General features: G+C 41.1%; 1 protein-coding gene across 2 annotated transcripts in view; it reads right to left on the reverse strand.

The window, feature by feature from the left end:
• The window catches only part of cyth1a (cytohesin 1a), a 37,059-nt gene extending 26,160 nt beyond the window's left edge, over nucleotides 1-10,899 (reverse strand). The window contains exon 1 of one of the 2 annotated variants that reach the window (XM_075454874.1): nucleotides 10,651-10,899. In XM_075454874.1, the coding sequence (XP_075310989.1) occupies nucleotides 10,651-10,669 (19 nt within the window). In that variant the 5' untranslated portion in view covers nucleotides 10,670-10,899. Of the gene's footprint in view, nucleotides 1-5,921; nucleotides 6,418-10,650 lie in introns of those variants that run through there. The other variant, XM_075454872.1, reaches the window with a different exon arrangement.
• Between the last annotated feature and the right edge of the window lie 391 nt (nucleotides 10,900-11,290).

An 11,290-nucleotide genomic window follows, 5' to 3' on the forward strand; every position in this document is an offset into this window, starting at 1 on the left:
ATACTCACTACAGTCAAGTCATCTTCATGACCAAGACTGATCCACTTGGAGTGCACCCTGGGGTGCACAAAGTGGTGCGATCATGCATCTTCTAAGGCCTGGATGTAACAGGAATAGAAATGCACGTAAATCATAAAATCCTGCAGAGCATATATTACATGTAACACAACTTACTGCAAATAAAAGACAGCACTCATTCCTTTTCAACGATGACGATAAAGCGTGAGGCCAAAAAATGAAAAAACGCAAATAAACCATGTTTTATAAGCTAGACTTTTAATTTGAAGTCAAGGTTATTCTATTTCCGGTGCTGGTCTGGGTTCAGAAATTTTTATGTAACACTGAAACTGCAGTTAACCGGTGAGAACGCCCCCGCATTGCCACCCTGTTGCCTTGAGCTCTGTCACACTAACACACGCGCGCGCACACGCACACGCACGCACGCACACACACAGATCTGTTGTCGGGACAGGCTTGAGTGGGGGCAGGGAATTAGTGATTGACACACACAGACATAGCAGCTCACTGCTGCTGAGCTTGCTCGTGTTGTTGCTTTTGATTCACCACATCCGCCAAGAGCAGACGTGGGCTGTGAAAGCTTCAACCATGAAAACAAATGTAAAACGTTGTGGAGAATATGGCAGCAACACCTGTGTTGGGCAGGGACAACACTCAGTGCTTAGAAACACTTCTGAACACCTGTTGAATATTAAATCCCACTGGACAGCCTGATCCATATGATAGCAACTCTTTAAAGTCCCCCTCCGCTAACAAATCAAGTTTTAAACCTTTTTAACTTGTCCATAAGATGCTATTTATGTGTACAAGACACATCAGGAGCAAATGTTACAAGTTTCTGCTTTAATCTGAGGAGCACCACTGAAAGTCTCACTTTGGCACGGCCATGCAGCCCATGTGATCTACCTAAACTATTTGGAACCCGCACAAACCAATCCTGACTTGAAAAGTGGGGCTGCACAGCTAATTTGATCCTTCCATATTTTGAGATTTCATTAAAAGGGATTGGTTCAGGGCTTCTGCTAAAATTTGAAAGCCAGTTATTATTACTCAGATAAATCCAGCAACACCCCAACCGCATATTGTTTGGCTTTGTTTGTAGTGGTAAAACTGGCTCCACGAACTCCTGCTGAGAATGACCAACACGCTGTATACCTGGCACAACTTTAAAGTTCCAAATGAAAGCTCATGAATCATCAACCATCAACATACGATACATTCAGGTTCTTTGCTGCCTGTGATCAAAGATGGAGTCGTTTCTTATTCCACTAGTGGGAAAACTTTGAGGGCTCTCCATCCCCTTCTTAAAAGTGAATAAATCTGTCTTTTTTGTAATACTTGCAACACTGTACTGCTCTCAGATTGGAAAGAGTTGAGCTTGTCTCTGCCTGTTCATGAATACAGGACAGCCAAGAGGAATGCAGCTCTCACAGCCAATGTGAGGCCAGGTAGAGGTAGAAAATAGCTCCTCTCTGTTTTTGTTCCCCTCTCTCAAGCATTTGATGGATCAAGGTACTGTCCTGGGGCAACTGAGTTGTATTAACCCAGGTCTCAAGACCCACTACTAATATTTAACCCCCTTTCCAAAGATGAAACTAAAACTCAGCATGGCATGGTCAAGCTGTGACCCATGAATGCCTCAATTGTGTGTGTCACACACTCAACAACTGACAATGCAGCCTGTGTCAAATGAACTCTGTTCACACAAAGTTTCAATTCATTGTTACTAGTTCATCCATTCCCCCGAGCACTGCAGTACATCTGCCTTTAAGAACCCAGAACTAATGAAACCAGAGAGCTATTTGACCTTTAGATCAGGAGTTGATATCAACACACAAAGTGAACTGTTGTCTGCAGATTCCTGATTCCTAACACAGAAGTGTCCCTCGAATAAATGTGATGTCAATGCAGTGTTTAATGAAAGCATATAATCAACATAATTCTGCATTGGGATCAAATAGGATATTGTTCAAACAAGTTCAAAGATGTAGCTTGTTTCTTGTTTAAATTACTAAGAGGCATTCCTCAGAAGAACTTTCTTTTTGTTTAGTTTTTTGCTGTCCAGGGTCCTTGGTGTCAGCCAGCATCCCACAATTCCTCTGTCTACGTACTACGTGGAACTGAAAGTGAGCTTCACTCGCTTCTTGGCAGAAATGTAGAATATATTGGGGGAAAAAAAATCGCATACTAGGTGCTAATTCTAGGAAAATCAAGACGGAATGTTGTTTAACAAATTTACAGTAGCAGGGAAATACTCTATGTGCTTGCATTTCTGTATAAGCATGGATTACAGTGTGGTGTTAGAGTGTAGTGACTCAGTCGTCTAACAGTAGTCTATTTAACTGATGACAGGCCTGTGATGATGCATGTCAGTAGTAAGTTGAGGAAACATTTGCACATCTATCACTCTGTCCAGCTTATACTAGTCAATGTATTTACAGAATATAACAATCAGATCCAACACTTACAAGCTTTTCTCCAGTGGTGGTACGTGAGAAAGTAAATTTACTCAAGTTAAGTGTGTCATGTTGAGATTTTGACATAAAATCAGTGAAATGGTCATTTCTTGCCTAAGATTGGGTGTGCCTAAGTATTGATTTTCAACTGAAATCACATGTTGTTGTGCAAAGAAACTGATGCACAGGCTGTTCCTTCCTATGTGCATTTGCATTTGTCGTTAAACTAGCTTGAAATTGGTGGGAAATTTTTCAATATGAGAAAAGAAAAAAAAAATGCCAACTGTGACCCCTGCTGATCATTTCTATGAATAACAGGAGGACAAAGAAACAAACACACAAACAAACAAACAAAAAAAACGTGTTAAGTGTATTGTAAATCATTATTACCCAACTGCTTACATATCTGCCTGATAGTTCCAGACATTTGGAGGTTATTATGTGATAAATGATTACAAAATAATTATTTATTCATTGCTAAAGGGAAATCATGGTGTTGCAGTGGTATTATTAACAGAGACCCTCTTTTTACCAATATAGAATGAAAACCTGTGGCAAAGTCTTTGTATCTCTCTGCCTGTAGCTTCCAAACAAAATCTCCAGAAACCTCCAGAAAGGTGCTTCTTGAGAAAATACTTGAGAAACAAGTAAACACCAGGCATGAAAAATAATCCTGTTACCGTGACGATTACCACATGCACGAGAGACATTCTTTGGTATTAGCTCAGCCTGGAGCAATGCGGCCCTGCGCATGACTCACTGCACAAGTTGATTTTGAAACCACTGTTCTGCATTTGTAAGTGCAGGCGGTGGTTAATGAGACCTTTGGATCAATGTATCCTATAATTTTCTGGGTGAGAGGGAGAGCAGATCTGAAATAAGAGAACACATCTAACCCCAGTATGAGTGTCACTTAGGTGATTTCAAATTGCACAATGTGGGCGACCAGTCACATTGCAATGAACTTAAATATGAAGCTCCCAACACATTACAGAAGAACCTCATCGCACAGCACAAATATTCAGAGGTACCAGGGGTACCTCTGAATATTTTACCCAACTGTGGGTAAATTATATCAAGGAGGAGGGTGTGAAATGCAGAGAGCTCCAGCTAAAGCACCTCAAATGTCACCTCGAGTTTGCATTTAAATGGTCTCTCCAACAAGCACAATCGAAAGTGGACAATAGAACTGTTAATATTTAATGAATAATTCATGAGTCTGACTAATAAACAGACTCAAGAGAAGATTAAATAAACACCTGACTTGTTGCAGATGGATTCGGTGCAGTCATAAAGACCTGATTAGTCTGTTTCTCTCATTAAATTTGTCACGACAGAAGTGTCTACCAGGGAAACCAAATCCATCCAGAGGGATGATATGTTGCTAGAGCTGTGTGGATTTAATCCATTTAGATACCCACACACTCCTCCTCCTACGTCTCATTAATAATCGAAAACACGTCAGACTAGATGTTAACAATGAACAAATGTTCTTTGTCTTGACTCTCCAGAAGAGGAAAAATATATGCGATCTGTATGGTGACATCATCGTGTCCTTTAATGTAAAGTAATGCGTGTGCACAAGCTTACTGATTAATATGCATTGGATTTACTGAATCATTAAGAAAATTTAGGAGTTCATCTCCAAACACTTTAAGAAAATGTGAAGTGCACTTTAGGACAAATTAACAGAAAGTAAAAAATATACTTTTTCTTGGCATTTAATGTTAATTGAAAAACAACAAGAGGTGGGAGCATCACCTTTTTTTTACCTTCTCTCAGCTCGTTCAGATATGAGGCCTGCTGCTGTTTTTCGATTGATGAATCTAGCTTTATTGCCATATCCATGTGAAAGATGATATTTAGAAACATTTATATCCAATCTCTTTATGAAATTAACAGAACTTTTTAAAGAAGTATAGCTTATGTTTGAGTCACATAACTACAGTGTTGGACCAACAGTAGCATTTACAGTTAGAAAGGGCGTGAACACACTGTATCTGTAATCAGTTAATATGATGGAAAGGGGAAGTTAAAAAGAAGATTGAGACATCAGTTTGATTTGTCATCCAGCAAAATAACTTTGTTTTAGCTACTCTGTTATGTTTACTATTAGCTCCTTTCACAGCAACGTCCATTGGATGTAAATTAAGTGATTTTATAGTGTTGCTCATGCAATTTGAGCTCACTGGACAACCATTAGATGAGTCACACATGAATCATTTGTGTGATTCATGATTGAAAAAAAGAAAAAAGAAACACAAATACTTACAGTACCCCAATCACAACATAAGAGACCTGACATGTGATGCCTGCCATCACGGTTTAAGGTCAAATGTGTCACAGTGGAGGTGCATGGCAATGTGTTGCTTTGCTCTCAGCCCACATCTCTGAGAAAAGGCTGAAAATGTAAACGGCAAACCTGCAATAAAGCTACAGTAAGTCACTAAAAGGCCTGACATGTTTTTCGGTTTTGTTGGCAAAAATTCCTGAAACTCAGCAGAACAATCCAGACGACTTCCCCCTTGAATATCCAAAGCGAAAAAGAAAGAAAGAAAAAAAAAAAAAGACATCATCTCTTTTCACACATAACCCTGTTGCTGATTCAGGGGCTTTGAAATCACTGAGACAGCACTGTTTCCCCTTGGTACACACTCAGTCAGCTGATTCACCACAACCCAACAAAGCCAGCACACGGTTTAAACACTCCCAATGGAAACCTGCCCACCACCCTGAAGCAAAATCTAACACAGCTGCAACACTTAACAACCGATCCAAAACAACACATCAGCTCCATCACTATTCTGATCGTGTTATCACCGAGGATTTAAAGTAGAAATGTGAGCTCAACATCAGGGCCAGTGTAACGCCATCTCTCTCCTTTATGTGTAATCAAACTAGAAAGTACTGAGCCATTTGTCCAGGTTTAGGACGCAATCTCCTGTCAACACAACACTGCACTCCTGTTTATCACAGAGGTGCGAAGACGTGACTGAAAAGCTGTATTTTCACTTCAGGTGTCAGCGTTGTCAGACAGTGCGAGGATCCGCTATCTGCTATGCGTTTTCATGAATGTGGAGATTGGATCTGCACTGTAAGTGGCTTATGTCACACTCTCGGCATATGAGAGCAAAGGGCAGAGGTTTAAAAGGTGCTAAATGAAAGCTGACTTGAGCCACAGCAAGCTGCTTCTATTTCTGTCCAACTGTTTGTTTCCGTCTTTGGTGGAGCCCTGTGTTCATGCCAGGGGTCACACAAGTATACTGTCAAACAACAGGATACCCGACAGATAGAAGGAACTAAGAAATATTGTTGGGTTTTTTTAGTGTTCAGTGTTAGAGGATTACAGTGATGAAGGAACACGTATTAACCAACCAGCAAAAAAAAACAAAACACTACGTTACTGCAATCCAGCATGCAATTCAAAGTTGACAGTTGTGACTTTACCTGGAGGTTGCTTATGTGTCTCCACAGCTGGACACAAGAACGTCTGAAGGCTCGATACACACAGTTCACTCACTGTCCCCATAGCTCCAGCTCCAGAATGGAATTTGCCTATCTGCGTCTGAAGGCACGTCTCTGTTAGATGTTGAGTTAAGTGGCTGAGTTACTCCTTCCTCACGACGCACTCTGAGCTGAAGGGAAGTTGCGGAGTCCCAGGCTCCCCACTGCGGGTGTTTACAGTCACTCAGCCACTGAGACTCCCGACTGTGAGGTCCCGCTTTCTTGAGTCATTTGGATGACTTCTCAGCTCCCCGGCAAGTCTCTCGCGCATCTCACACACCTACTTTCTCTTCCCCTTTGATTAGAATGTGCAACTTGCTGGGATGCTGAAATCACTTCTGCTTTCCTCCCTGTTCCCCTTTTTGTGCTGTCGTCTCAGCCTTCTCTCCTCTCTCGTTCTCCTTCACATGCGCTCTCCTGCTATTCCACATACTGTTTTGTAGCAGCCAGTCCTCAACTTAATAGACTGAGCACGCGGAGAGAAACGTCAGGAATATAAAAGCATATATGCATCTGTGACATTCACACAGAATCACCATGAACTGCACCAAGTTGGCGTTTTCTCGTGCAGCGCCGCAGATTTTGAATCCCTTTCCCTCTCTCTCAAAGCTTCTAGCCACCCATACATTTTTAGCTTGAAAAAGCTTTGTACAAAAATGAAAATAAAAGACGTTAAAAATTCAAGATTGCATTGTTGCTTGGCAACAGGAGAGAAGAAAAGATCTGCTCCCGGGCAAAATATTGCAAGCCATTTGTTTTGATTAGGCTATATTGACTCTTGGTGAGGGTCATTTGCCACAAAACAACCACACGTTGGGGTCTTGGCACACAGGCTCATAAACTCTTGAAATCGCAACAAAACAAACAGGTCTGATTATTCCTCTAATGTTGTTACAATCAGCAGCAGTTCATTTCATTTTGGATTTTCACTTCCTCCTGTGGATAGCTGAAATGTTTACCTTCACTCTTGAATTGGCATTACATCACCTGCCACTGTAATTTAGCCCACTCGTCAGTCACACAAAGTGCCTCTCGCTCTTTAACAACTGCCTCTCTCTGCCAGTGTCATTCGTTAATCAGTTCTTCAACTCTACTTTCTTTGTCAATCACACTTAAGTCGAGGGTCCCACAGCAGAGACCAGAGTTAAGTGGCAATTACTGGTCACAACATTTGTATTTGTGAGGTTTGCATGGCTATGACATCAGCTTTGATCTACCAAAGCACCACGCAGCTTATTTTTCACAGGGTCAAACGCTTCAAACTGACCGTTCTGTGAAGTTCAGTGTCAGTCATGGCTGCTTTAAATGCTGCAGCTGCACATCACCCAGAGGGATTACCCTGTCTCTGGAGGAACAACACACAGCAGAGTCAGCAATTATGTTTAGACTTTTTTTTTTTCCTAGGGTGCACATTAGTCATTACCTTCTCCAAAGACAGCGTCAGCAAATCACAGTACGCCTGGAAAAAGTAAGCAGATAGCTAGATTGATAGTTATTACACGCAACTGTTTCACAATTACTTGTGAATGATCCCTCAAGTATCAAATGTAGTAATTTAAGGGTAGGGCTCATAGCCACCCAAACTATTCCAAAAAAACCTTTGCAAGTGATTTTTAAAACATGTAGTTCTTGACTAATCACTGTTTTGGTGCACACAACACGTTCAGCCCATTATCATGCTGTATTTATCATAAAACTTTGCTAAATCAACACTGTGGAACAAAACTCAACTCAAATTCAGTCTGTTTTTACAGATGAAAAGTAGGAAGTAAAGACTCCTCCCTGAAGAAATCCCCTAAGTTTCACATTATAAATGTAATTTGATGCAGCCGTGCCTTTGTAACTAATGTGTAGCTGCACTATAAGACAACCGTCTTCATTAAGCTAGATCAGCGGTGACTAATGTGTGATGGAATGCTGTGTAGGGTGTGAAGGCCCCCTACTTGAACCTGACTGAGAGTAGAGAGCAGCTTCCTTGAGCGATATATGCCACCATGTGGACATTGAATGCAACAGCACCTTTACTCTTGGTACACAATCAAGCTAAATAGCCTCTGAAATGTAGCAGGTAGCTTGAAATGGGCTATAAATATTAGGTGGGTTCAACATCCTACAGCAACTTCCATTACAAGCAGAAAACTGCTGTAGACATTCTCTGTAGTCTTTCTACAAGAAATTCTGATGAAAACCAGTCATGCGTTTGTCAAACAGTCACGCAGGTATGGAATTTTCTTCCCAAGCTGAATATAATGTAAAATCTACAGAGAGCTTACTGACAGGAACTCCTACACAGCAGGCGAATTTTAGCATCACCTCTGGTGACTAACAACAGGCAGAGAGAAGGCAGCCCTTCTGCTGATAAAACTAACTGAATACACTCACCACAAAGAATAAATCTCTTGCACCTAAATATAGACCGAACGTGCTTCACAGAATTTTTTCGTGATAGTAATTTGAGCTGCCTTAAAGCTTCAGATGCTGTTTTTTTGTGTGTGTGCTTCTCTTTATCTGAATCTTTTTGAGACTGGTGAAGATTTATCAACGGACAACAAAGGGAGCGTGTTTTCTTAATCACGATGAGGATCAAGTTTATTTTTACAGTTTTATCTGACATGACTAAGAAAGATTTGCTGAAGCTACAAATCATTTGATTATTCATGTCACGTTTTTTTTTTTGTTTTTTGTTTTTTTAAACAATCCCACAAGATGTGTCTGCTTTATTCCTCTGAGATTTTGTTGCTGCTGCAGTGACAGGCTGAGTATACTTTGAACTTGAGAGGAGCTCAGAGCTGGAGAAAACTTTCCTTATCATCACAAAGATAGACAAACAGCAGGAGGACATCATATTACAGAACAGTGGAAGGATCTATATTTCTCACATGCCAATCACTTTGCCAAAGAGGAGGGATCAAACTGAGAGAGATCACACCCATAACCACATCAACCTGCGGATGTAGAGCACCACGCCTCTGAGCAGATGCACTGCTTCCTTTGTTAAATGCACATCTGATTGTGCAAATAGAGACCAAGCTGCACTGAGAGGTGCAGGGAGATTGAGAAATGTACCAAAAAAAAAAAAAAGAAGATAAAGAGATTTATACACTGTGCAGTTTAAAGCCTTCAAAGTGATTCTTGAAACAGAGCCGCACCCAACAAATCCCCAGATAGCAGGTTTAGGGCACCTGCATCTAGCAACATCACTCTAGAACAGAGTGCAAAAACACTGTATGGTAATCCTCTCATAAATTTTAGACGGTGACTGAACATATGACTGCAAGGTTATAAAATTTACAGATTGCCCACATACATATTGCAAGCCTCAAAACAGTTGTAGCATTGGTCTTCATTAAGATTCAAGTGTTTGTTGAATTTAAAGTATGATGCTAGAGTTATGACAGCAGATGGATTACTTCCAACCTGTCCTCTCTGGCTTTAATTATGCTTAGCAGTCATGGTGCAGGGACAGAAGAGATGATATGGCTTGCACTTGCTCGTTCAGATCCACAAGCTGTCGCTTTGATGAAGGAGGTGTCAGGGTCCTGAGTGAATCTCTTTTCTTGTATCAAACACTTTGTCTGGTAATTACAAGATAATCAATTGATTCCTCAGCTGCAAAGAGAAAATGAATGGCAAAGGAAGATACCCGGAAATGAAAGTTATTAGCCTGTTTTGAGGCAAACCCCACCCCTCCAAAAATAACCATGTTGTATAGGGTGTCACTCCTAAACCATGCAGGGAAACGCTAAGCGGCAAAAAAAAAAAAAATGTATGCATGCAAAGATCACTCTTATAAAAGTCACACTTCTGCCTTATATTTCACCAAAGGTTTCTCTCATTTGTGAGAACCAGTTGTTGATTCCCATTCTTCACTCCTTTCACCAGATGAAATCCTGCAATGAGGCCACCTCTGGAGGTTCTATTTTGAGATGCATTAAGCTCTCAGAAACTTTAAATTGCTAAATAATTGAGATGAAGCCTCAATCAGAGCCTTTGCTGAGACATCAGCGGGCTCATCGTTGGCCTGACATCATCAGAGAGCTCATCTTATAGATGATGTCAGGACTTCAATTTCCAGTAAGGACTATACATTTTCTGGCAGTGAGAGCGTTTTGGAAAACTGTGTCATCTAATAAGCCAACAAGGCCGCACATGATGTCAACATGGTCTGGATGATGTAAATTCCCTTAAGAGAAAAAACTTTTTTTTATGGTTTCTCACTGCATTTTTTGAGCTAAACACGTCGAATCCATCATGTTGTCATAGCTGCGGTGTGATGCTCAATAATTCATCATGCTGATCTTTTTATATCTCCTTAGCTTGCCAGTGAATACCACAGAGGCCAGAGGTTTTAAAGCAAGCTTCTGGAAAAAACCATCATGGAACAGTCTGCCATGAGAGTGCTTTTAACTTTAACACACCCCATAATACAATGCAGACAACATGATTAAACGAAGACGCAGACTCAGTTTTTAGTATGTCAGGCTGGTTTCTATCAGTTCCACCAAGCTCTCAGTCTGGCTGCAGTACGAACACAGCTTAGACTACAGTCTGGCATATATTTGGCATCGCATAATAGGCTACGCACACGGAAATACAAAAAAAGAAAAAAAAGCATGCACTTGTGTTAAGTGTTTCAAAGTGTCCGCTAAATGCCAAGCAGTCAGAGACAAACCGTGATTCTCCCCCTCCATTCTGGTGGTCCTGATGCTGCCGCAAGCGTGGCTGGTCGGGGATGTTTCTCACCGAGCGCCCGGTGCAATCCGGATACCTTCCTTCCTTTTTATCCTCCCTTTCCTCGTCTCACTCACCTCCCAGCCGCTCGGAGATGCAAGCTCACTTCTGCGTGCTACTTTTCAGCTTGTTGCCGTTTCGATTGCTCTCGCTTGCCATTTGAAATGGAGATGCGAGTGTGTTGGCTGCTGTCGGCTGGTCACAGATAAGCGTCCAGAAAAGCCGGTGCACATGATGGCCCCTCCCTCCCTCCCGTCCCAGGTGTGATGTCACGGTCCAACTCACCTTTAACTTTGCTCGGTAGTTTATTGCTGAGATTTATACTCATTTAACTTATAAGCACACATTATAAAAACACATTTTGTATTTGTAAAAGACGTGGGAAATCTTATTTTACAATTATTATACAATTATTTTTTTTTAAAGCAAGTATACACCAATTAGCAAATATATACTAACCTTAATTTAAGATGGTCATTAGCAATAGCACTATTTTCCCACTTTTGAGACAGCAGAGAACAAACCTGACACATCATAACCTGATTGGTTGAATGTCTCACATTCACTACCTGTTTACTGCA

This window comes from Odontesthes bonariensis, chromosome 21 (assembly GCF_027942865.1).
Source record: "Odontesthes bonariensis isolate fOdoBon6 chromosome 21, fOdoBon6.hap1, whole genome shotgun sequence".
NCBI classification, from domain to species: Eukaryota; Metazoa; Chordata; class Actinopteri; order Atheriniformes; family Atherinopsidae; genus Odontesthes; species Odontesthes bonariensis.